The sequence below is a fragment of the Acomys russatus genome, chromosome 7 (genome assembly GCF_903995435.1).
Source record: "Acomys russatus chromosome 7, mAcoRus1.1, whole genome shotgun sequence".
NCBI classification, from domain to species: Eukaryota; Metazoa; Chordata; class Mammalia; order Rodentia; family Muridae; genus Acomys; species Acomys russatus.
Genome location: NC_067143.1, coordinates 5,631,904 through 5,657,018, shown reverse-complemented (window position 1 = coordinate 5,657,018; position 25,115 = coordinate 5,631,904). Strand labels below are relative to the sequence as shown.

Here is a 25,115-nt window from a genome sequence, read left to right as displayed (position 1 = left end):
CATCCAGCCTGGGTCACTCAGTGACCACTGCACAACAGACAAAACACAAGAGGGTGGGGTGTCCGCCACTGAGCATGAACTCAGCAGGGGTGCCACACTGGGGCCTAGACCCCTGGGACCTGAGGGAGGAGAGCTGGGGGGAAACCCCCCGGGTCCGTGGAGAGCTGAGGAGGATGCTGGGGTCTGGACCCTGGAGACCGGGTTGCAGGGAAGCTGTGGAGAGGCATGTCTGTGCTGTCTGAGTTTAATCTGAGCAGAAATGGAGGGGTGGAGGGAGGGAGGAAGGGGGGGGTGGAGGGAGGCACTCTGACGCCCTCCCTCAAGTTCCCCCAGAAAACGCCAGACATGCCAGTGTCTCAGTATCCCCAGTACTTTCCAGGCCTTTGTTCCTCAGCTTTGCCCGTTCCCCTCACCCTCCAACACTGTTATTAACTTGCTCCTCCTGTACTCATTATCCCACTGCCCCATGCATGGCCGTTTGTGCTGCTTCTCGGTCCTCAGCTCTGCCGACCTCACCCAACTCTAAAGCAACGAAGACCAATCCCTTCCATTTGCCCAGACCCAAGTCCAAAGGCCTCAGACACAGCCAGTATCCCTTAAGGGATGTGAACGCTCCCACAGCTGGCAGGGATCCATCCCATCAGCGGCTCCTTTTAGGGCCCGAACCGGAGGCCCAGTCTGTGGTGGCATTGTTTCCCAATCTCCTCTGGGCTGGGGACAGGTAACGCAGGTGGCGGTGGCGGCCAGCTGGAGTGGAGGGTAGGGGGCTGCCCCAGGGCTGTGCCCGGGGATCCAGCTCGCCCCTGGGCCCGCCTCCAGTGCCCCGTTGCTTCATCAGTGCCCTGGCTGGGGTGTCCTTGGAGCCCCAGGGCTTCCTGAGCTGTGAAGAGGGGAAAAAATAAGGTGAGTGGTTGCTAGGGCTGAGCTGGTGGGGTGCTAGGCTTGCATGCACCTTAACACCACATAAACCAGGCATGACTGGCACCCTCAATTGAGACACTCAGGAGGTAGAGGCAGGAGGATCAGAAGACCAGGTGTGGTGGCGCACGCCTATAATCCCAGCACTTGGGAGGCAGAGGCAGGTGGATCGCTGTGAGTTCGAGGCCAGCCTGGTCTACAGAGTGAGTCTGAGACAGCCAAGGCTAACACAGAGAAACCGTCTTGAAAAATCAAAAGCTGAAAAACAAAAAGCCAAAAAACAAAACAAAACAAATTAGTTCAAGGCCAGCCTGGATCATATGAAACCCTGTCTCAAAATTAGGAGCCTGAGGCTAAGGGGAGGTTCTCTAGGCAAAATGCTTGCTATGCAATCATTTGGGTCCCTAACACTTGTGTAAAAAGCCAAGACCTGTATCCTTAGTGCTGGAAGGCAGAGATAAGTCAATCCGGAGGCTCCCTAGCAGCGAGTCTATCTGCAACAGCCTGCTGCAGGTGCAGTGAGAGACACCGTCTTCAATAGATAAAACCGGGCCCTGGAGAGATGGCTCAGAGATTAAGAGCACTGTGTGCTCTTCCAAAGGTCCTGAGTTCAATTCCCAGCAACCACATGGTTGCTCATAACCATCTATGATGAGATCTGGTGCCCTCTTCTGGCGATCAGAATGTTGCATAAATAAATCTTTTTTTTTATAAGTTACTTTAAAAAATAATAAGGTGGAAGACCCCCAGCATCGACATCTGACCTCAACAGGCACACGCCAGCAAACACACCTGCATACTCAAGAACACACACATACATAAGGGGGTGGAGGGGGCAGAGTGAAGATCTTGGGGCCCAGAGCCAAGGGAGAAGAGAGAAAGGCTGAGAGACGGGGAAAGTAAGGGGGGGGGGGGATGGAAGATGGAAGAGGGAGGAGGGGATCTGGAGATGGAGGAGAGAGGAGAGGGGTTGGAAATGGAAGAGGGGGGAGGGGGCAGGGGAGGGGGACAGGGGAGAGGGAGGGGGGACAGGGGAGGTGGACAGAAGGATAGGAGGAGGGGTGAGCGGTTGGAGGAGGAGGGGAGGGGGGAGAGATGCCAGTAGAGGAGGCCAGAAGGGCTCAGAACCTCCAGAGCCAGGGGGAAGTGAGCGGGAGGCGCGGAAGTGGAAGCCCAGAGCCACACGGGATGCCTCTCCCCTTGCCTTGTAGCTGGAGAAGAACAGGAAGTGGCTGTGGCCTTCTGAGGAAACAAATATTTGCCGAGGGAGGAGAACCCCAGGTGGAGGCGAGGCACGGACCTTGACCTGGCCCCACTCCCTTCGCCTCGCCTCCGGGTGTAGCTTCACTGACAAAACTGACAGAAGGGAGGCTCCTCCAGTTATGAGGGGCCAGCAGGGCTTAGCTGACTGAGGAGGGACCCAATTCCATCTGCCTGCAGCCTGAGGGAGGCCGCTTGTCTCCTCCACAAGGCTCTGCTGCTTCTCGTACAACGACCTCTCCGGGTGAGGAAAACAGAGGCTCAGAGACAGAACCCAGGCTCAGGGCTATCCAAGCAGTTGGAATGGACTCAGCCAGAGCCACACGCTCCACACAGCCGCCTCAGCCGCAGGCGGCTTCTCTCTCAGTTCCCCTGACCCACCTCCACTCCCCTTTTACCCCAGGAACAGTCAGATCTAGGAAGTCAACATGTCCCCCTGGGAGGTAGTCAGAGCTAGGTTCCAAGCCCTCTCAGGAGCCTCAGTTTCCCCACTGTGAAATAGGTTAAGTTTAACCTATTTATTAGTCAGCTGTAGTGGTTCACACCTGTCAATCTCAATACAATTGAAGGCAGAGGCAGGAGAATCAGTTTAAGGCCAGCCTGGGCTATAAAAAGAACTTGCTTCCTGCTGTCGGTGCCCAAGCAGAACCTTCCTGTCACCTGGCTTCTCTGCCTCAGTCTTTAGCTCACCTCATTGTCACCATCACTGGAGTCAGAGAGCTGGGACAGGCGGCTAAGATCCCACAGGGAGCGGCTGGGTCGAGTTGGGGGACCGCTGGCTGTCCTGCTGCGCTGTACACTCCTCAAGATGTCACTGAGAGCTGGCCCTGTGGTGGTGGGGGTCTCCCGCCTGTCCCCCTCAAGGATGTGACAGGCAGCCAGGCGGTGAGCCAAAGGCCCATCAGGCAGCAGTGGGGCCACAGGGGCCACAGGACAGCGCAGGGCCACACGGTGCGGGCTTCGGGGCAGCTGTGAGCCCTCCTGAAGGCCGAACAGGGGGCTTCGAGCTGGTGCTGGTGGGAGCGGCCTGGAGGCCGCGTACAGGACCCGGAATTCCTGGTTGAAGGCATCTGCGATTTCCCCTGTGAGCAAGGTCACCAGGCCCCGGTGCAGGCGTGAGTCACTCCACGTGAAGCTAGGGATGGAGGGTGGCAGTCAGGATCTGTGTAGGGTGGCACCCATCCTAGTCCCCGGACCCTGTGACCTTAAGTTATGATTTCAGGGGCCTTGGCTCCTCTGGTAAACAGGATAAGTGTCTACCCTTGCTGCTTGTCACAACCAACCTGGGGACAACGAGATAAGATACTCATATCTGCTGGGCATGGTGACGCACGCCTTTAATCCCAGCACGTCAGGAGGACGAGGCAGGAGGATCAGGAATATAAGCCCAGCCTCTGGCACACAGTTCTATAAAAGCCTGGGCTCCATGAGAAGGAAATTCTTGTTTTGTTTTGTTTTGTTTTTTTTCTTGGTTTTTCGACACAAGGTTTCTCTGTGTAGCCTTGGCTGTCCTGGACTCACTCTGTAGACCAGGCTGGCCTCGAACTCACAGCGATCCACCTGCCTCTGCCTCCCGAGTGCTGGGATTAAAGGCCTGAGCCACTGTGCCCGGCAAGAGAAGGAAATTCCTATACTGACCACCTGAAGTCAGGTGAGGGTAAATATGGGCTCAGTCCTGTCTCACTGAGGGACATCCCACTGCCTCAGTTTCTTTATCAGAAGATGGGGTAGATCTTCTGATACCCACAGGATCATTTTAACTCCCGCCGGCTCACCAGAAAGGCTGCCTTTCCCAAGCCTGTGCACAGTACACCAGGATCCAAGTAGCACATCTGCCACAAAGAGCCAATGTCCTGCATGGACGGGGCCTGCAGGTTGCAGAGGGTGGCCCCTGCCATGGCTGTGGCTTTATTACTTCCAGTGCAAATCTGAACACAGGACACAGGGTCCCTGCATATGTCAAGCGCTGCCCCACAGCCTCAGTGGGCCAAGGAGAGGCAGAATTCATAGCAGCATGAGAGAGTTGGCATTATGTGTGGGTCCTTCAAGTGTCCTTACCTTGGCAGGTGACAAGTCCTGGTCCCTTCAGCCTATGGTGGGCTGGGCTGTGTGTGACCCCCTCCCCCACCCCACAGCAGTCAGGGAACCCTGAGGGGTCTGTGAGGTCACCGAGTTCCATGGCCCAAAGTCTTGTGGGCAGGGTGCTGGCCCATCTCCAACCCCAAGGACTCAATAGCTTCTGAGGAGGTCACATTGTGTGGGGGAAACCAGGAACACTCCCAAGTGCTGACTCCTGAGGCCAGGACGAGGGGCAGGAGGTGTTCCAGGAGGTCACACTCGGCCATCCAGGAGGTCAAGGAAGCTCCCGGCCTGGCTTGGGCGCTCTCCACGCCGCCAGGCCACCATGGTCCTTGGCTGGCCGTTGCTTCTGGTGTTGGTTCTTTGCCCAGGTGGGACAGGCATCAAGGACTGCATCTTCTGTGAGTTGACTGACTCCACTAAGTGCCCGGGCATACAAATGCGCTGTGGGGACGACGAGGATTGCTTCACAGGACACGGAGTAGCCCAGGGTGTGGGGCCCATCATCAACAAAGGCTGCATACACTCCATCAGCTGTGGCCGCGAGGAACCCGTCAGCTACATGGGCCATACGTACAGTCTTACTACCAGCTGCTGCTCCGGCCCCCTTTGCAATAGGGGTGCTGGCCTTGCCACAGGGGCTACCAGCCTGGCACTGGGTCTGCAGCTGCTTCTGGGCCTGTTGCTGCCGCCTCAATACTGGCTATGACCCGCAGGAACTGCAGGGCCTGGGGCTGTGCCCCGTGCCCCGACCTCTACCCTTTCCCCCCATTAAACGGCCAGAGGTGCAGTCTATCTCCTGTGGCCCTGGCTTCCTCCGTTCCAGGGCCCACGGGAGCCAGGCTGGTAAAGCCCCAGACGTGCCTTCGTGTGGGGTGCGGCCTGTGATTCTCACTGGTCTGCTGTGCCCTGTTGGTCCTAAGACACACATCCTTTCAAGTTTGCTCAGGTGTTTCTTTGTGTTGGCGTCACCTTAGAGTTCGTGAAATACGGTAAAAAAAAAAAAAAACAAAAAACAAAAAACAAAAAACAAAAAAACAGTAATACCAGGTGGGGTTTCAGAGCGCCTTTTTTTTTCCGCCCCCTGGCAGGGATCCTTTGTGAGGCAGGGTGTCCTGTATCCCAGGATGGTCTTGAGCTCTGTGATCTTCCTTCTTTCAGTCATGTGTGCCACCATATTCAGCTACTTATGTCATGTGTTGGTCCCCTCCGGCAAAGCCAGGGTGATAGTTGACACTCGAAAGCATCAATCACAGTCTCACGGCTAGAGGGTCGCAGAAGTTGAACAGAACTGCCAGTGCTGGTACCGAACAGGAACTTGCCAGAAATCCTCAACCCCTGGCCTGAGGAACGTAGGCAGCAGTGTGTCCGCAAGTCTGCTGTGTGTCTTTCCTTATCCTCTGAGAACAGTGCTTCCTGGCTAGTGCCTCTTACCCTGGGCCACCTGACCATGTCTGGAGGATTCTGGGATGGCTGGGATGTTGAAAGTAGATAAGAGGACACCACTGACATCTGCTGGGTGGAGGCAGGGACGAGGCTTAGGCTAAACAGTGGATGGAGGCCCACAATAGTCCAGTCCCTATCGTCTCACACTGAAGGGCAGAAACTGGGGCACACAGAAGGGAAGTTAAGTTGCCTGAAGTCACACAGCTAGTAGCTGGCGGGCTTAGGATCTGAATCCAGACCAGATGGAGCCCGGAGTCCATGCCTCAGTTTCCCAAGCTGGGATTCACAAGGCCACTCGCCTGGCCGACAGCAGAGACAGCCGTGAGCGTACTCTGTGGCGGAACACCTCCTCTCCAGGGCGAGCATGCGGACACAGTTTAGAGATGACGACGGAGCTGAGAGACGCAGAAAGAGTGCTTCCCCAGCCCCACCCCTCCCCCCACCACCTGAGCATGCCAAGGGAGGGCTGGGCACAGGGTGTCATGAGGGGACACACCTGTAAGATCCCGAGATGACCCTGTCACCGTCCAGCAGCAGGAACTTCTCCCGCACATGGCCGCTCACCTGCCGTCGCCGGCGGCTCTGGAAAGTGTGGCCCCGCACCGTCCGGATGTCCAGGTTCTGGGAAAGGGGTGTACTCTATGATTCCCACGAATACTGTCCCAGCATCTCCAGGGCCACTGATACCAAATCTTAGGAGTTTGGGGATACCTAGCTCTGGGTCAAGAATCCCATTAGGATAGCCCCACCCACCCAATGACATGGGTTTCAGATCTCAAGGAAAGCCAGTGACCTAGTGAGTGACCCTTGAAATAAAGACATTTAGATGCCTCTGGCCTGGCTCCTACCTCAGTGGTCCAGGGGTTTACACCTAGCTGCTGGGCTAATGTCAGAAAGGCAGGCAGATGCTGGTGGTCAAGCAGCAAATAGACAGGTACCCAGCGGCGTGTGGCAGCGTCCACCATGTCTGTGAGCAGGTCAGGGTCGGTGAACATATCCATGACTATGGCCACCAGCTGGGGGGGGAGAGGTAGACACAGGATGGGGGCGCTGGAGACCCCCACCCCCACCCTGACTCTGCCCTGCATGGCCACCAGCTGGGGTGGGGAAAGAGGTAGACACGGGATGGGGGGCTGGAGACACCGACCCCCACCCTGACTTTGCCCTGCATGGAGTGTGAGCCAGGTTGCCCTTGTAGGAGACCCCCAACTTCCAGCTACTGAAAATTCAATTGTCAATCCCTGGTTGGCCACAGATCGTCCCTTAGAATGTCAAAGAAGGCCCACAGCTCCGGCTCAGGGCTGGGCACTGGTTGCCAAGAAGGCTGAGCCACTAGGGTGTGCCTTGCAGGCAGACAGGGTTATGGTGGCACCATTTATCAGCTAGGTCACTCGGAAAAATGAGTGTTCACAGCATCACAGCTGTTTGGCCATGACCTCTACTCTTGGAAGGCTGTACCTATTACCCCCATGGAGATCACTTGTCATTGAAGCCAGGAAACCCCCAAGATTGCTACCCAAGAAATGGGGGGCTTCAGGGAGCTACAGGGCAGGGAACCACTCTTGGGGTTTTCCTGGAGGAAGCTGGGAGTCTCTGGTTTGATATGAAAGGGGGCTGACACAGTGGTCACATCTTGGCTCCTGCAGCAAGAACACCAGGGAGTGAAATGCCTCCAGATTTGAAGAAGATAACCCCTGGGCTCCAGGTCCATGGGTCTTGAGAGGCCTGAGTATGGCTTTGCAAATTCCAGGCGGGTATGGGGAAAAGCCTAGGTAGGTCATAGGGTGACACCCACCTTGCGAGCAGCCTGGATCTCCTGGCGTACCAACTCTTTAATAGGTGGCTGGCCCTCGCCCGGGGGCTGGGTGTAGAGCTGTGCTCTGGTGATGCCCTTCCAGGCCGGGTCCTCAGGCCAGCCCAGCCGCAGCACGGGTGCAGGCTCCTCAGATTGCCCAGGCCAGTAGGTCAGGCTGCCAATGTCCCCATCAGAGATGGTGCTTCCTACGCCTGTTTTACCAGGCTCCTGGCTTGGTACTGTCCAGTCTTCAGCAGCTGCAGCCAGGGCCTGAGCCTCGTCCACACTCAGAAAGGGGGACAACTTTTCCTGTTGCACACAGGCCCGGAAGGCCTCCTCGCCACTGCTCAGCAGTACTTCGAGGGCTAGGCGCTGGCCCTCGGAATACAAGGCAAGGCCGGCCTTGGTCGGGGCTGGCTTGCCGGCCCCCAACTCCTCTCCTTCCAGTGCAGCCAACTGGGAGGCTGCCATTGGAGCCACACAAGGCCTCCAGGGGCCAGGTCCTGGAGGGTCTGGATGGCTTTTGGGGACTAACCATCTAGGGGTAGTGATATCATGTGGCCACCCAAAGCCCTCGGGGTAGCCCTGTGATCATCCACACAGCTCCCTGAAGTTGCCCCTGACTCACAAGCCCTACAGACTACCTACACGCTGTATGCCATCCATCTGTTCCTACTTCCTGAGCACGTCAGCCATTTCTCGTACACCAAAGGGGTGCCTCTGCCACCCACAAGACCACCTCCAACTTGGAGCCATAGTTGTTAGGTGGCCTTTGGCCGTTCCAAGCCGGTCAGTATAAGCTGCCTGCCAACAGGTCTGGCTACCCGCCCAACCATTTCTAGGTAAATGGTGGCTTGCTTGTCCCAGGTCACCCTACTGCTTGTAACCAATGGCTCAAAGGCCTGCCACTTGGTATCTGACCCACTCTGGCCTGTTTCCCTCACAGCTGCATAGCAGGTAATCTTAGCACCTGATGGCCAGGAGAGTCAGTTTCTGAGCCTGAGTAAACCCCAGCTCCCACAGGCTGATTAAGGAGATGCTCCCGTTAGGCCCACCAAGGGATCCCCCAGTCTCCTTCAGGGAGGACCTCCACAGGGTAGGCCTCTACCATGACCCTCAGACCCAGTCTTCTGGCTGTTCCCTACTTCCCTTACAGGAGCCACCCCCTCCCACCCCACATACCTGCCAAGCCTGCTGCTGGTCCCAGCCTACGTGCACCACAGCCCAGAGAAGAAATTGGGAGTAAGGCCTGGCCTCCTCCCAGGTGCACAGACCCCTGACCACACTGGGTCTGAAGCCGAGGACTAGTACCAGCTTAGAAGCTTCTTTCACTTGAGCAGCTCTCCTCCCAACTGGGCGTCTGCCCGGGACGCGGCCCTTTGTGCAAACACAGGGGGAAGGCCCGCTGGGCACCACGTTCAGGGATTGGCTATAGGGAGCGCCTCACTGTTCCCACACCTTGTCCGCCACCCCACCCCCCAGCACTAAGATCTTGGAAAAAACTAATCCTAGGAGGAAGCAGGTGAACACATGACACCCAGCAGAGGTGGGGCCCTAATTACAGGCAGAGGGCTGCACAGGTGCAGGGAGGCCCACACTCAAGACATCTGTGAGCAGGACCCCACCCCTCCCCAGAGACAGGTCTGTAGTGACTCCAAATCAAGTGCTCTGCCACACAGGTGGCTCTCATCCCACCCTGCACCACCCCAACTTCATGAACACACACACACAGGATCATCAACATCCAAAGCTTTTTAATAACAGATCCAGGGTTAGTTCTTGTAGCCTCGGCTGGCCCTTCGGCCTCTGGCACGCTCGAATTTCCGGCCCTTGGAGCGTACATAGGGTCTGTAGGGAAAGGAGGCAGGTCAAAGAATTGCAGCGGCTGGCTACCCTGTTCCTGTGACCTGGGAACCTCTTCTGGGTTATGAGAGCCTTCACAGGAACCACCCCCTCAGAAGTGACAAGGCTCTGGGTAGTCCACCCTTGTGCCCATCCCCAGCCAGTGAGCTTAATACCCTAGGCCACTGTGGCTAACAGTTACCAAGGGACAAGGCCTGATACTCACTTGGTGTGGCTGTGTGGGGTCCCTGGGGCCTTGCCAAAATGCCGGTACACTTCTCGGCCCTTCCGAGGACCTGGCCAGGGAGGAAGATATTAAGCATCGAGTTGAGGAACCCTGGCCAGAGAGCTCCCCAAACCCAGGAGCGTCAAAGCAGCCCTCACTCACCAGACAGGAGCACAGTGCCTCGGCCTTTGGGAGACTCCAGAGCCAGCTGGTCGAAGGTGAGGATTTTCCCCCCAGCCTTGAGGATGCGACTTCGGGCCCGGCTGCTCACCCGCAGCGCACATACCTGAGGAGACACACACAGGAGCTGTGTGGACGGTCACATACTCTTGTGTAGCTAACACTGCAACTAGCATCTCTCCAGTGGACGTAAGCACCGTTGTATCACAGCGAAACAAACCAAGACTGCGCAGCCCAGGAGACCGCTGCGTCCATACCTTCAGCTTGGGCACTTCCAGGATCCTCACGTCATCCGTGACTGTCCCCACAACCACAGCGGTTTTGTTTTCTCGGCCAGGAAGCTTCATCTTTCGGATCTGAGAGGAGTAAACGACCGAACAGGTCAGGCCTATCTGCGCTCACACCTGCCACCCGGAGGGCCAAGTCAGTTAAGACCTCCAATGGCTGAGCACAACCGCCTTCTCCCCAGGTCTGAGATTTGGTACCACCCACCCCCAACCCCAGAAGTGAAGCAAGCCAGAGCTCTGCGACCCCCACCCCTACTAACCATGCGTGACAGGGACAGAGGTGGCCGGTTGGTACGACTCATGAATAACCTCTTCAGCACAACCTGATTGAAGGTGGAATTGGTTCGTCTGGCCAGAAACCTGTACAGCTGGAAGGGAGAGAGCTCGTGACCACCACCCTCCGAACTCCCAGAGAAGCCCCCCAGCCCCCATTTCTCCCCACCCTACCCACCGTGGAAGCTGTGGCCCAGCTTACCTTGACTAGCAGCCGCAGGTAGATGTCCTGGCTCTTGGGCTCCTTGCGCCGAACCTTTCGGTCCTTGTTGTGGCGAATGTCAACACCCTGTGGGGGGGGGGGGGAGGATTGGGGGTGGTGAGGAACTGCTAGAGGGCCAACTCCAAAGCTGGGCAAGTGGGCCACATCTCCAAAGACTTACATGCTCACAATGGTTACTTACCCTTCAGGCAATTTAGCCAACAATTCACACCCAAAAGGAACGCAGGGGGATTAAAATTGGAGGGAGGGGACTCCCAGGTGACATCTCCGACCCGTGACAAATTCATACCCGGGCCTGGTGTCGTTCCTTCCACACTCCAAAAACTCAGGAAACCCCTAGGTCAGTCTACCTTAGAGCACTTGCTTAGAATGGGATGGCCTGGGTTCTAGGCCCAGCACGGGTGGGTGGGGGGGTTCAGATCCGTGCAAGAGTGTGAGCTCTAAGTTCTCAAAACTGGCCCCCAGATCGGGAAAAGTCGGCAAGAGAAAGCCAGCAGTGGATCCTAGACACGTTAAGTATCTTGGTGACAAAGCGAGCCTCTTAAAACCATCTACTCTCCAAACAGTGCTAGGAAGGCCAAGAACTTGTCTTTAACTTTATCCGCAGCCATTTTCCTGTTAGCATCCAGAACCACGTACTGAAATCCTAACCGTTTAACCTGCACCTCCATCAGGACCCTCAAGGGAGCATCTTCATGGGTGTCTCCCCAACTCACAGCCGCGGAGACCTGACCCACCTGGCCCCAAACCAGGTGGCGCAATGTGGATCTCCGCTCCCCGCGGGTTTCAACGTCCCGCAGGCAAGTCAAAAGAACCACGGAAGCCGGGCGTAGTGATGGCGCCTGGAACCCCAGCCCTCAAAAGGCCGAGGCAAGGGCACTGCCGTGGGTTCGAGGCCAGACTAGACGCCGTGTGAGCCGCACTCGGCCTGGGTTGCCGAGCGCCGCCTCCCTAAGGTATACGAGCCTCCGGGGGCGCCGAGCGCCGGCCGCCCCGTGTCTGCCCCCCAGCATCCCTCGGCACCGCCCGCACTCCTCCACCGCGCTGCGACCCGGCCCCGCTGAGGATGGCGGCGGATGAGCCATCCCGAGATGCTCAGTTGAGGGCTCACCATGATGGCGCCTCCTGCTCGGCCAGGTCCAGAAAGACAGAAGTGCGCCGGAATGGGCGGGGAAAGGGCTCCCTGCAAGACGCGCTCGTGACGCTCCGCGGGGCGCTCTATCCTGGCCGCGAGTCTCTATGGTACACGGGTGACGCCACAGGGGCGCGACGCGGCGCTCTAGCACAAGGTGGAGTGGGTTCTCTATGGTATGCTGGATGACCGACTGACTTGAGGCCGCAGAACAAGCCGAGGGGAGCCAGCGCGACGCCGGAGGGAAGGGCCGGCACGCAGAGAGCTTCTCTATTCTTCCTAGTCCCTGACCAGGGATACAGGGATCTGAGAGCGACAGACATGCTCGGAGTTAGCAGGAGGGGTCGCGCGGTGACTCTCTGGCCGCACGCCGACCTCTTCTCGGCTGCTCCTGGAGGACCCGGTGGGTTGTGTATTGGAGGTGAGGCTTGTCTGCGCCTGAAGAAAAAGCTACTCTCACACTTCCTGCCTTTCTTTAAATTCCCGGCTGCCTTTTCCTTACGCGCAGTTTACTAGACGGGACTGAAGCCCAGGAAGTCCTTCTAGACTCTCACTTGAGTCTTTCTTGCTGCAGTTCAACCCATAGTACCTTAGTTTTTCAGTATTTGGGGTTCAGCCCCCCCCCCCAGATGGCCTCTTCCTGAATCTCTCCTTAGTCTCCTTCTTCAGAGAACGTTCTACCCCTCACCCCCCATCAACCAGACAGGTTACACTGGCCCAACATTTTCGATGTACATATTAACGTGCAGAGAAGGCACGCAGAGTCCCCGGCCTGGATCTTCGTGGGAGCCATCGGCAGCTCCGGGGGAGTGGATAGACCCAGAGAGAAGGAGATAGGGACCATGGCGGGGGGTGGAGGGGAGGGGGCGTGGGGGCCTGAGGGTGCGAAAGAAATATGGTGAAGAAAGCCCGGGCAGAAGGAGGGACATAGATTAAAAAGTGAACATTTGGCACCTAGCCAAATTGTAAGCCAGCTCGGGTGCCAGCTCTGCCTTTTTTTTTTTTTTTTAAGTCACGGTTTCACAGAATTGCCCAGACTGGTTTTGATTGAGTCTTTCTGTCTCAGCCTCTCAAGTAGCTGAGATTACAGTCTTCCAACACCTGGCCTGGCCCTGCTATTTAAAATTGTGACCTTGGGTAAGTCACTTTCTGGGTTTTTGTTTTTGTTTTTGTTTTTGTTTTTGTTTTTTTTTTTTTTTGCCTTGTTTGGAAAAAGAGAGTGATTGTAAGCTTTATGGGGTGTCTCCCTGATTGCATACGTCTGTATACATGTTCAGTCCACACGGTAGAGTGTGCTAGGTAGACTGTGTTACCTGGACTTCGGTAGTACAAGACAGACCGGCTGGATGGATGGGAAAGCTGGCCAGTTCTGGGCTCCTCCTCAAGAGCCCCAACCCTGGGACTGCACAGTGAGTAAGGACTTTTTTTTTTTTTTAAACCCAGACCACCCCTATATGGCCTCCAGTGCTGGGCTCGGCGCCTGCTGGGATACAGCAGAGGCCTGGCTGCCCACCGGACGTCCTGACTCCACGGGGGAGTAGGAGCCAGGTAAGGATCACGCTCCGGCGGTGGTTCTCAACCTGTGGGTCATGCCCCCCTCACGGGTGCTGCCTATCGGATATTCACGTCACGACTCATAACCACCGGTGGCAGAACTGCAGCTTTGAGGTAGCGGCACCACAGCGTGAGGGACTGTACTCGAGGGGGGCAGCCTTAGGAAGGTGGAGACCCACTCTGGTCTAGAGTCCAGGGCTGTCACACCTCATGGGTGAGGACATCTGCCAAGGCCCTCTTCTGCCACTGGCCTCAGACCGCCCCTAAGGACAGGGTGAGCGGTCCTTTTCTCTCAGAGCAGCCGAGGCTACTCATGGCGGGGTCACTCGGCGTGACTGAGCTAGCACTTGCATTTCTTGTTCCCCTTTCTCTGCTGAGGTCTCAGCCCCTTTGGTTGGGGTTTCTGCCTTTCTTTTGTCAGAGCTCAGTGGCTGTGTCCACAGGTTGTCCATTTCTCTGAGGTCTCTCTCTCTCTCTCTCTTTTCTTTCTCCGAGACAGGGTTTCTCTGTGTAGCCTTGGCTGTCCTGGACTCACTCTGTAGACCAGGCTGGCCACGAACTCTCAGCAGTCCACCTGCCTCTGCCTGCCTCCCAGGTGCTGAGATTAAAGGCGTGTGCCACCACGCCCGGCTGAGGTCCTCTTCTTGGCATGTTTGGCAAAAAGCTGACTCCCTTCTCCACTTAACGTCCTTCTAGGAAGCTTTGTCCCTGCCTAGTGAGAGTGATGGGTGGAGAGTGTTTTGCCCAGCGCGTGGGGAGGTACGTTCCACACACACACACACACACACACACACACACACACACACACACGAGCGCATGCGCGCACGCGCGGGCTTGTCTCTCAATTCTGCAGGTCTCCTGCTGCCCACCTGCCTTGCTCTTTGGTTTCATCTGGTCACCATGCTTTGCCTCAACATCTTGTTTCCCTGGGCTCAGTTTCTCAGTTTCTCTGGGCTTCCAAAGCTTTTCCTTCCCTTAGGCTACCTTCTGGAACAGTCTTGTCCCATGGTATCCCAGGCAGGTGTTAATCTCCCTCCTCCCCCCTCTAAGGCAGTTTGTAAACTAATAATAACCTGGTTATCATGGCAGAATGGGCTCCACCTAGGTTGGGTCGTTTCAGAAGCGGACTTTGCACTTCCTGATGCTTCTGCCTCAGCCTCCCAAGTTTTAGGATTAGAGGCTGTACTACCTCACTCACCCCATTTCTTTGTTTCTATCTCAGCTTTCCTGTCACCTACGCCAGAGAGTTGGTCTCTGCGGTTGAAGAGCACCGCCCCCTTTTCTTTTTATAGATTCCATTGGGATGGGCCTGTTTTGACCTCAACAAAGATGGCGAGCTAAGCTTTGCCTTAGACCACGTTCCTTTCCTCTGCTGCGTGTGTGCCCTCACTTATGATGGGGCGCGGCCTAGCAAGGCCCCGCCTAGTTTCCTCACTAGGCTGCCAGGCCCTGGCGCATAGTTATGAAGGCAGTGGCTCCACCCTCCTGTCCTCTCATTGGTGCGGCTCGGACTCCGCACAGGCATTGGCTGGACGGACGCACACCCTTCCCCCCACCCCTAGATCTGATGGGGACCGTGGTAGTGCAGACTCTGGAGGGGCTGCCGGGAGGACATGGCGTGTGTACAGGTTGAGGGTTCCGGGGTGACCCCAGAGGAGTGGACACTCAGGCCTGGTGCGGAACACTTGGTGGGATCTGGAAACGGAAACTAGGTCTGCCCCTGGGTTGGAGACCCAGACCTGGGGCTGCGTTGCGGCCCGGGAGTCCGGATACGGGCCGAGGATAACCTGGAAAACTGAGAGGCTGGCCGGGAACCTGTGGATGGAGGCCCAGCTCTGCAGTCTCGAGAGACCGAGACCCAGCCTAGGGCCTCAATGTATAGGGAGGGCTCTGTGCTGGTGTCTGATTTGCGGACCCCATAGGAGCCTCTGCAGGTTTGAGGGTGGGGCAGTTACCTGGGCATTAAGGGAGTGGCCCAGGGCAGAGGTCAGAGGTAGATCTTGAGGGACAGTATTCATGGGGTGTGTCCTAGGCAGCTGTGAGACCCTGGGAAAGGTGACAGGCCAGTCAGAAGACTAGGTTGGACTGCCCAAAAGTGAGCAGTTAGCAGGTTGGAACCTTCCACTTAGTGGGAGATTAGTCCTGGCTCACTCTCTTCTGGGAGAGAAGGCCAGACACCCAGCTCAGTACTTCCAGACAAACAGGTCCGTGGCCACTCCCTTAGGCTCTCACAGGTGGCCTCCCCTGACTTTTGTGTGTCAACTTCTTTCTCTCCTGGAACAAACAGGAAAGCAACAGGCTTTCTTCATTGGGGTGAGGAACCTTTTTTGGGGGGGGGGGGTTGGTTTTTGGAAACAGGGTTTCTCTGTGTAGCCCTGGCTATCTTGGATTAGCTTTGTGGGCCAGGCTGGCCTCGAACTCACAGACCAGCATTGAACTCACAGAGACCTGCCTGCCTCTAGAGTCCCGGGATTAAAGGCGTAGTGGCCCACGCCTGGTTTAGGGTGAGGAACTTTTAAGGTGGTTGGTGGAGGTGGTGGTTTTTCGAGACAGGGTTTCTCTGTGTAGCCTTAGCTGTCCTGGAACTCACTCTGTAGACCAGGCTGGCCTCAGACTCATAGAGATCCACCTGCCTCTGCCTCCCGAGTGCTGAGATTAAAGGTGTGGGCCACCACCACCGCCTGGCCACTTCTAAGTGTCTTCTCAGCCTGTGCCTCAGAAGCTGTGGTCTCCTCGGGTGTCTCTGCTTTTCAGTGCTGACCCTTTCTTCTTTGTGCCTGTGGGTCTACACCGTCGTCGTCCCAGCTCTATCTTCCCCGGCCTCTCCCATGCCCCTCAAGCCCTTGCTGTCATCTAGTGTCTTTCCCTTTCTCTTTCTTTTCTGTCTCCTGGGTGGCATGGGTTTGTGGTGGTTTCTTTGTGGGTGGGATGGTTTTTTGAAACAAGGTAACCCTGAGCAGCCCCAACTTGTGTTTCTGACTCCTGAGTGTTTTGTTTGTTTTTTGTGGGTTTTGTTTTTAAGTTTTTTCAGACAGGGTTTCTCTTATGTAGCCTTGGCTGTCCTGGACTTCCTCTGCAGACCTGGTTGGCCTCAAACTCACAAAGACCCGCCTGCCTCTGCCTCCTGAGCGCTGGGATTAAAAGTGTGCGCCACCCCCCAGCCCCACCCCGCTAGGATCTTGAATTCTAACCATTGTCTTCCTCCCTCCCCACAGAAGCTGCAGCAGGAGCTGACCATAAGCCAAGGGTCTAGGAGTGCTTGAGACTGGGCCTAGGTCATGGCTCCGCCACCACCACTGCCAATGGCTGCCAATACTCCAATACTGCATGGCGAGTTTGGCTCCTACCCAGCCCACGGGCCACGGTTTGCCCTCACCCTCACGATGCAGGCCCTGCACATACAGCGGTTGCTCCCAAAGCCAGAAGCCCGGCCCCGAGATGGCCTAGTTCCTCTGCACGAGGTCTCAGGCTGTGGGACTCTGCAAAGCCGGAGCCCCTCAGACACGGCAGCCTACTTCTGTGTCTACACCTACCCAAGGGGCCGGCGTGGGGGCAGGCACAGAGCTACTCGCACCTTCCGGGCTGACGGGGCGGCCACTTATGAGGAGAATCGTGCAGAGGCCCAGCGCTGGGCAACGGCTCTCATGTGTCTCCTCCGAGGAGTGCCTCTGTCGGGGGATCAGGGTGAGATGCTAGGCCAAAGCCACGTGGACGTTTCTGTCTTTCTGAGTCTGTTTCAGAAAAGCAAGCCAAGTGAGCGCCTCTGCCCTTGGCTATATTGTCTGTCCCTCTCTGGAAAATGATCCAGACAGAGGAGTAACAGACTCCTAGGCATGTGGCAGCAGGAGGCTAAGAATGGAAGAGGTACCGCACAGGTCTTCAGGACCTTCAAGCAGCTCAGAGGTGGCCTGTAGCTCCATTCTCCCCAGAGGCAGGCAGCTTTCCAGCAGAACCTCCCTCACCCAGGGCCCCCGTCTCCTGTATGAGCCTCACAGAAAAGTACAGGAGCCTGATGGGTGTGCAGGGATCATGGCTTCTTTCCCCACCTGCCACACACAGGTTTACAGGGCACAGGTGCCCTTCTACAACCAACCCTTTGTCTTAGCACCTGTGAGGGAAAAAAAAAAAAAAACTGGTCTGACCTCATTGGCCAGGTGACAGCAGGGAGTGAGAAACTCCCAGTAGGCCCTGGGTACCTGCCCTTTATCAAATCTCCTTGGGGCCCATTCACAGAATACCCTTCTAGAAGAGTCAGCCCTCCCTTCCTTTCTCCCATCCATCCCCTTCAGAAATCACCCCTCAACTGCTGCCCCGGAGGTCCAGGCTGCTCATATTGGTCAATCCTTTTGGCGGGCGTCGTGTGGCCTGGCAGCACTGTATGGAACACGTGGTGCCCATGATCTCCGAGGCTGGGCTGTCCTTCAACCTCATACAGACAGGTGGGAGCTACTGGGGGAGGAGTGGGAGGACGTGAGAGGACGTGAGAGGCGGCTTCCTGGCTAACCTTTTGATTTGGCCCCTTAGAACGACCAAACCATGCCCGTGAGCTGGTGCAGGGCTTGAACCTGAAGGAGTGGGGAGGCATTGTCACTGTCTCGGGAGATGGGCTGCTCTATGAGGTAGGGCCACAGACACCCTAACCCTGCCTGGGGGGGACCGAGGAGTGGGGCCAGGACCCAGGCAGCCCTGTCCCAACTGCAGGTGCTGAATGGGCTCCTTGATCGCCCAGATTGGGAAGACGCCGTGCGCATGCCCATTGGGGTCCTCCCCTGTGGTTCCGGCAATGCCCTAGCTGGGGCAGTCAACCATTACGGCGGGTATGTCACTGCTTGTGTTGAGCCAGCCAGGGATCCCTGCTGAAGAGAGGCATGAGCCTTCAGCGCTGCGGGGCCCCATCTGTGCCTGGCCCAGCAGGCCTTCAGTCAGGGGTGCTTATGCGGGGCTGGGGATACGCTCTCTGGTGCCACTGCTGCCCCCCCCCCCCCATCCTTGTCTTGTGTGTCTCACTCCCCATCCTCCTTTCCCACTGTAACACCCGTCTCTGGCTGTGAAGGTTTGAGCCGGCTGTCGGTGTTGACCTGTTGCTCAACTGCTCGCTGCTTCTCTGCCGGGGTGGTAGCCAACCTCTGGACCTGCTCTCGGTGACGCTAGCCTCAGGATCCCGCTGTTTTTCCTTCCTGTCAGTGGCCTGGGGTTTCCTGTCAGACGTGGACATCCACAGTGAGCGCTTCAGGGCTCTGGGCAGGGCTAGATTCACAGTGGGTGCAGTGCTAGGCCTGGCCACACTGCATACCTACCGTGGGCGCCTCTCCTACCTCCCCGCTACCACGGAACCAGCCTTGCCCATCCCAGGCCACAGCCTGCCCCGAGCCAAGTCAGAACTAGCCTTGGCCCCAGTCCCAGCCCCGGCCGTCACCCACTCACCTCTACATCGGTCAGTGTCTGACCTGCCCCTGCCCTTGCCCTCCTTGGCCTCCCCTGGCTCCCCTGAGCCCCTCCCTACCCTCAATGGTGGTGGCCCTGAGCTGACTGGGGACTGGGTGGGAGCTGGAGATGCGCCTCTATCCCCAGACCCACTGCTGCCCTCATCTCCCAACTCTCCCAAAACAGCTCAGCTTTCACCCATCACTGAAGGGCCCCCAGAAAAGGCAGCATCCTCGGGGTCCCCATCTCCCACCCTCAATGCTCCAGAAGCCTCTACCTGGGGCCCAGCTGACCATCTGCTCCCTCCCCTGGGCTCTCCACTGCCCCAAGACTGGGTGACAATAGAGGGGGAATTTGTACTCTTGCTGGCCATCTTGCCCAGCCACATCTGTGCAGATCTGGTGGCGGCCCCCCACGCACGCTTTGATGACGGCTTAGTGCACCTGTGCTGGGTGCGCAGCGGCATCTCACGAGCTGCACTTCTACGGATTCTGCTGGCCATGGAGCATGGGAACCATTTCAGCCTGGGCTGCCCGCACCTGGGCTACGCTGCAGCTCGGGCCTTCCGCCTCGAGCCTCTCACACCTCGTGGCCTACTTACTGTCGATGGGGAGTTAGTGGAGTATGGGCCGATGCAGGCGCAGGTGCATCCCAGGCTTGCCACACTGCTCACCGGGCCTGCGGGTCAAAGGCCAAGAACCTAAAGCCTGAAGCAGGCTGAGGTGATGATAGGCTGGGGCCTATCTCTTATGCAGAAGCAGGGCCCTGACTCATAACCGCAAGAGTGGAGATTGCTTCTGGTCCAATTCCCAGAAGACTCAGTGGCTTGAGGGTGGGGCCTGCCTTCCTTGATGCCCAATGACGGGGCCTGGAATGTATGAGCTAGCAAGGGTTCAGCTCACGGCCCGCCAGGGCTGCTTCTTGCCTCCTCTGGTGCCTCAACTTGATTGGTCAATCAGCCCTTGAGGGGCAGGTTCCCCAAGGCAGTCCCCAGATTTGCACTAATGATCTTCCCCTCGCCGGTGGGGAGAGTCACTTTTCATGTTCTGTGTCTTCTTGTCCCTGTCACTAGTCTAAACAGCAATTGAAAAGGTCTATGCAATAAAGGCATCGCTTTCCTCTAGACCTTTGCCCCTTCCGTCTGACAGCACTTTGAGTTACTCCTGCCCCTAAGTAGCAGCACACCGCTTGAGCTGCAGCTTTGAGTCAGAGCCAGTAGCTGCTTTGTCCGCCACAACAGCTGGCTCCTGGGTTCTCAAGATTTATTCAGGATTGTGTTGACGGAGGCGGTGGGCGGATGGGTTCCCCTACGTGCTAAGAGTGCACACAGGACCCTCCCCACCCCAGTGAGGGAGGTGGGGGAAGGCTAGCTTTTTCTTAAAAATATAAATGTATTTGTCTGCATCATGACGTCCCTGGGGCACCTAGCTGGCCAGAGCACTGGCCATGGGATGAGGAGGGAGGAGGGTGTCAGGTACAAGTCTCAGCAAGGATCAGAAGTCAGCCCTGGTAGGGTGGAAGTGGCCTCACAGGGTCCCGTGCTGGGCCTGGTAGCGTGAGAGCACAGCACGGTAGTGGGACAGCTCCTGCCTCACAGCCACCACCTCCTGCCGCAGCAGGGCGTTCTCTTTCTCCAGGAAGGCCGCCCGCACCGAGATCTGGTTCTCCTTGAGTCTCCGTGCGTCTCGGGACCTCTTGGCTGCCTCGTTGTTCTTGTACCTCCGGCTCCAGTATTTCTCATCCTGGGGATGGAGGGGTGGAAGGCACTGAGAGCCAGTGAAAGGACCTGCCTCTGCGCAGCACTGAAGCCAAGGGCTACTGGCTTTTGCTGTATGGGTGCCCAACCTCTGCCGGCTACTGCCCTGGCTGCTAAGTACAGCTCCCTCACAGGAAACTAGATCACAAGTTAGATTCCAGGTACACATTTGGAGCCTCCCCTCTTAACAAGGACCTACAGATAACTGGTTGCTATGGATATTTCCTAGCAACAAGGCCTTCAGGGTCTGAGGGCTTATCCCATAGAAGAGCACACTGCCCTAGACATCACCTTTCCAGATCCAGGTTGCTAAGGAAAGCTTGGATAGCCCCCTAGTGACAGGGTTTGGTGTCCTGGTTGCCAAGGCAACCTCGTCTCAGAAAGTAAACATGAGCTTTAAGCAGACCTAGTCTTCTGTCAGCAGAGAGCTGTCTGCCTGGCCCCCTCCAGCACCTGACTGATGGAACAATTGGAAGCTGAGGCTTCCCCTGAGGATGGTACCATGGCTCCTCCACCCAGCTCAAAATGATGCTTCCCTTGACTTCCTCTTAATTAAAGGTTCCAGCTTGCAGGACACATCCATTCCCTAGCAACGGCCGAGCTCTGTAGCAGGAAAAACCACTGGTATGGACTAGGTTTCTCAGAGGGGTCTAGATGCTGGGATGGATGATACATACAATGCCATGATGGAGACAGCAGGAGACCCCAGTAGCAGCAAAACAGGATGCCAGGTGCTAGGTCATATGCTATTAAAACTCCCACAAGCCAGAGCATGGCTGGTCAAGGATGACTTCCGGGCCCCAGGAGGACAATGTCTGCACCCCAGGCTGAAACCAGCTCCAGCCAGGCCAGCTGCTCAGAAGCAGACTGATGAGATGCTAAAGAAAGTTCCAGTTGGCAACAGGGCCTCTTGGAACTTGAGCTCTACTCCACAGGGGTTTCTGGGTCCAAGTGATGACACCATCTTCGTGACTCAGGGCAAAGCCTGTCCCCAGGAGCCTTGTGAACTGGGTGCCTCTATAGGCCAGGAAGCTTCTTTGAACAGTCAGGTGCTGACCCTAACCAAGCCCCACACCTGGCCGGCCGTGCTCACCTTCTGTTCCTCCGGCACCTGGACTTTCCTTGCCTTCTTCATGATTGGCTGAGGCTTCAGTTCCTCCTCTGAGAAGCGGTGTCTCCGAGGGTCAAAAGTCTCATGGCCTGGAATGCTTGACAGGGCGAGATCAGCTGGATCAGGTTCAAAGGTCATTAGCACCTCCACGGTGTCTGGGTCCACAGGACTGGGTGTGTCCCTAGAGGTCAAGCCTGAAGAAATGCGTATCACTTGAACGCATGAGTATTTAGTTTGGACGCTTGTGTTCTCAGAGACCTCCCCCACCCCACCTCCTGCCCCGCCTTATCCACGGTCTACCACAGGGCAGCCTTTTCTGCCTGTCAGACATCAACCCTGTGACAAATATGCTTAGCCACCATGAAAGCAATTCTACCATTATGAGTAAGGCACAATCGACTGGTCTTATATATCCTGTGAGTCCGCTAACAGCTTCTAAAAGCCCGAAGCTTCAGATTTCTTCCCACTGCCTTATCTGAGTCATATTGACTGTAACCTTGCTCAGTGCTTAAACCTGTTAGGCTCACTCCTAAGAGTAATGAAGAAACAGATGCTGCTCCGAGGTTCCAGAGCTTTACTAAAAAAGGATGATGCCTGTGTCTTTAAGAACGAACCCGAAAGGGCCAGCCGAGGACACCAGTTCAGGGCTGCATCACGTGTGGCCTTCTGCTTCTCCTTTCCCCTCCCCCGCCCCACGCACCCTCACGTTCCCAGGCCCCGCCTCCTCAAGAGTGAGAGCGCGTGCGCACAGCAGGGAGGGAGGACTCACGTGGCGAGGGAATGTGCAGCCCTGGTTTTGCGTGGAGGTCGGATCAGGGACAGGTGTACCCAGGCGTCCCACATCCAGACTCCTTATCTTGGTAGGGGTGGCCGCCCCTCTTGTTCCTTTTGGTCTCAGTTCCAACATCTCCAAGCATCCTACCCACCCTCTCCGCGCTTATGGGGTCCGTGGGGGAACCAGCCTGCCAAGCACTTTGCCATCGGGATTCCCACAATCCTGAGACCCTAGGTCCCCATCGCAGGAGTATGGGGAGCTCCGCCGGGAGACTCCAGTAGCGGGATCCCGACATTCTCTGCTGTAAGACTCTGGGAGCCAAGATACTCTCTCTCTACACAGTAGCGGGGACACGAACCAGGAACCTAGTGCCCAGCTCTGGCCTGCTCCCATTTTATATGTCCTTTAAGTACAGTCCTATCTCGTTTCCAAATTTTCTGAATCCAGACTCTGGAGTCAGTCACCTCCCCAGTTCACTAAGGTGTTCTGAGTTTCTACTCTTGGCTTCAGGAGTAAAAGGAAACTTCCTCCTAGAGGAAAATACAGCCTCTTCACTGGACAACCCTCTCTCGTTTGGGGACCCAAGTACCCCTTAATGGATCGCAGCATCTCATTGGGCAGACTTCCTAAGCGTCGCGAGGCCCCTCCCTGCCCGCCAGCCCCGCCCCTTCGCCGCACCTGCGCGGTGGCCGCCGGCGGCTCCCAGAGTGTCCCGCGCGGGGGCGTGCCCGGGTGAGGAGCGGGGGGAAGAGGAGCCACAAGAGCCCGGCCCGGGGGAGGGCGCGGGCGTGCGCGCTGGAGAGGGTGCCTGCGACAGGCCCCCGAGGGGTGGCGGGCTCGGCGGTAGCCCGTGCTCCAGCAAGAAGGCGTCTAGGTCCACGTATTCCACGTCGCCGAAAGGCAGAGAGCGTTCCCACAGCAGCGGCGCAAAAAGACTCGGGCCAGCCGCTGGCCCTGAGCGCCCCCGCGGGGACCCACCGCCACCAACCGCCCCAGTCGGGGCATCGGCTGGGCCCGCCGTCTCCAGGCCGGGTCCCGGGACGGGGGCTGAGGGCAGAGTTGCCTTGCGTTCCTTTTCCTTCAGGAGACCTGTGGGCCAAGGAGAGACCGGATGGGGTGGAGGGACACAGGAAGGACCCCCAAGAGAGAGAGACCCACATGGCGGGGATGTGGAGAAGTGAGGAGACGACGGGAAGCGGGAGAGCAAAGACCAAGAGAGGTGGGGACAGGTGGGGTGACAGGAACCCAGAAAGAGGAGAGAGGGATAAAGAGGTTGGGGAGAGCGAGGGAAAGAAAAGCACCAGGACCCAGGAAGACAGGGACCCAAAGAAAGGGAAAACATAAAGTGTACAAACAGATAGGCTTAGAGACCCGGGAAGGGATAAGAGACACAAGAAAGCGACCCAGAGAAATGATGGAAGTTTAGAAATGGGGGTTTGGGGACAGCGTGGGTGAAAGGTTGGGCAAGTGAGAGAGAAAAAGTGACAGCTCAGTAAACCCCCCCCCCATACTAACATCCCCTCCCCCACAATCTGTTAGGGCAGGAAGGGGCTGCACTGCTCAGGCACATTCCTCGTCCCTGGTCTCCACGTGACCCTGAGAGGCCCCGCCCAAGCCCGTGTCAGCACCCTGTGAGCATCCGACACACCCCCTCCCTTCCCTAGGACTCCAGGGGTCCAGATCCCCAGGCCAAAGGGGAGAAAAGACGAGTCTGGACCTAAACTCTGTCTCCATGGAAGAAGACTGGGGTCTTGACCCTTGGGTCGTCCAGGAGTCAGATTTGGCCCTGGACCTGAGTGACCGTGCGGCGACTAGCAAAGATGTGATACCTGGCACATAGGTGCCGTGGACCACCACCCCAACATTTAAGTCCCGAAGACAGTGGGGACTAGAACTCACAGCTGGCCGGCTCTTTGGGCTTGCTGGTTCCCTGCAGAAGGTTCCTCAGCCCAAGCAGCGCTCCCCCGCCAGGGGGGGCCCCGGCCGGACCACCCAGCAGCAGGGGACCCGGGGTCCTGTCGCTCAGAGGCCGCGCCATTGCCGGGCACCTGCTCCCAGGTTCATGAGCTCATAAAGTCGAAGAGATGATATGTCAGTCTCTCTCACACTCCTGTGGTTCGGGCGAGTGTGTTCCAGGGTCGGGCGAGCGCGGCGTGCAAGCCTCCAGTTATCAGAACGCTGCAAATCCTAAGAGCGCGGAGAGGGTCAGCCAGTCTCGTCTGCAGAAAGGTGCAACTCAAAAAGAGTGTCCCGGGAGGATCCTATAGTCTCGGCGAGTGGGTGACCAAATCAAGCAGCTGTCTCTTTGCAACTGTGGGTCCCCAAGGGACACAGGCGCGCGCTCCTTCTGTACCAGGTGGGCGAGCCTCTGGCTCTAGCAAAATTTGCACTTCTCGCAAAGAAAAGGGAGCTTTGCAATCTGCACCCAGAGGTGTGCGCCCAGGGGCGGAGGAGGGGGCCGGAGGAGGCGGCAGCCTTGAGGCGTGGCCAAAGCAAACTTCTTTCGCGGAAAAAAAAAAAAATCCAAACCAAAACACCCGACGCCAGAGCTCGCGCCCCTCCTCCGGGCCCCCTCCCTGCTCTTGGGCCATGCACCCCAGCCGCGTGCCTCCCTCCGACTGAAAGCAAGGGCCAATCACGTCCCGAGCCCTTGAGACGCTCAGCCAATAAGGTGTAGGGATACGCCAAGGCCCTGGAGGCGCGTGAGGGGCTGAACTTGTGAAGTTACCTCGCCTTTTGGAAGGAGGCGGGACACTGACCTACATTTAGCCAATGGGAGGAGGCGCTGGGGGCGGGACCGTGACCCACTTCGAGCCAATGAGGCAGGAAGAAGG

At 57.2% G+C, this 25,115-nt stretch overlaps 5 protein-coding genes across 10 annotated transcripts; 2 read left to right on the top strand and 3 right to left on the bottom strand.

The window, feature by feature from the left end:
- Nucleotides 1–573: 573 nt before the first annotated feature.
- Fam83e (family with sequence similarity 83 member E) lies at nt 574–8,003 on the bottom strand. Its single transcript, XM_051148545.1, has 5 exons — nt 7,499–8,003; nt 6,552–6,719; nt 6,200–6,324; nt 2,869–3,313; nt 574–880 (listed from the first exon to the last, which is right to left on the bottom strand). The coding sequence occupies exons 1-5, from the start codon at nt 7,967–7,969 to the stop codon at nt 641–643; spliced, it is 1,449 nt and encodes a 482-aa protein (XP_051004502.1). The 5' UTR covers nt 7,970–8,003; the 3' UTR covers nt 574–640.
- Spaca4 (sperm acrosome associated 4) lies at nt 4,583–5,184 on the top strand. The gene has a single exon (XM_051149436.1). The coding sequence runs from the start codon at nt 4,583–4,585 to the stop codon at nt 4,964–4,966; it is 384 nt and encodes a 127-aa protein (XP_051005393.1). The 3' UTR covers nt 4,967–5,184.
- A 1,232-nt stretch (nt 8,004–9,235) lies between the features above and the next one.
- Rpl18 (ribosomal protein L18) lies at nt 9,236–11,200 on the bottom strand. The gene is made up of 7 exons (XM_051149688.1): nt 11,085–11,200; nt 10,509–10,656; nt 10,294–10,401; nt 10,004–10,102; nt 9,729–9,852; nt 9,567–9,636; nt 9,236–9,346 (listed from the first exon to the last, which is right to left on the bottom strand). Exons 1-7 carry the CDS (start codon nt 11,198–11,200, stop codon nt 9,271–9,273), a joined length of 741 nt encoding a protein of 246 aa, XP_051005645.1. The 3' UTR covers nt 9,236–9,270.
- A 617-nt stretch (nt 11,201–11,817) lies between these two features.
- On the top strand, nt 11,818–19,343 carry Sphk2 (sphingosine kinase 2). Of its 5 annotated transcripts, none has more exons than XM_051148543.1 (8): nt 11,818–12,064; nt 12,728–12,798; nt 13,105–13,209; nt 16,431–16,899; nt 17,505–17,654; nt 17,740–17,834; nt 17,917–18,032; nt 18,269–19,343. In XM_051148543.1, exons 4-8 carry the CDS (start codon nt 16,494–16,496, stop codon nt 19,341–19,343), a joined length of 1,842 nt encoding a protein of 613 aa, XP_051004500.1. In that variant the 5' UTR covers nt 11,818–12,064; nt 12,728–12,798; nt 13,105–13,209; nt 16,431–16,493. The 5 variants fall into 5 exon arrangements, with proteins under 5 accessions (XP_051004500.1, XP_051004499.1, XP_051004498.1 ...); XM_051148542.1 differs by having other exon boundaries at nt 12,674–12,798; XM_051148541.1 differs by having other exon boundaries at nt 11,818–12,082.
- Nucleotides 19,344–19,475: 132 nt separating this feature from the next.
- Dbp (D-box binding PAR bZIP transcription factor) lies at nt 19,476–24,952 on the bottom strand. Of its 2 annotated transcripts, XM_051148538.1 has the most exons (4): nt 24,181–24,952; nt 22,960–23,370; nt 21,489–21,700; nt 19,476–20,381 (listed from the first exon to the last, which is right to left on the bottom strand). In XM_051148538.1, the coding sequence occupies exons 1-4, from the start codon at nt 24,317–24,319 to the stop codon at nt 20,166–20,168; spliced, it is 978 nt and encodes a 325-aa protein (XP_051004495.1). In that variant the 5' UTR covers nt 24,320–24,952; the 3' UTR covers nt 19,476–20,165. The 2 variants fall into 2 exon arrangements, with proteins under 2 accessions (XP_051004495.1, XP_051004496.1); XM_051148539.1 differs by lacking the exons at nt 22,960–23,370; nt 24,181–24,952 and adding an exon at nt 22,276–22,417.
- Between the last annotated feature and the right edge of the window lie 163 nt (nt 24,953–25,115).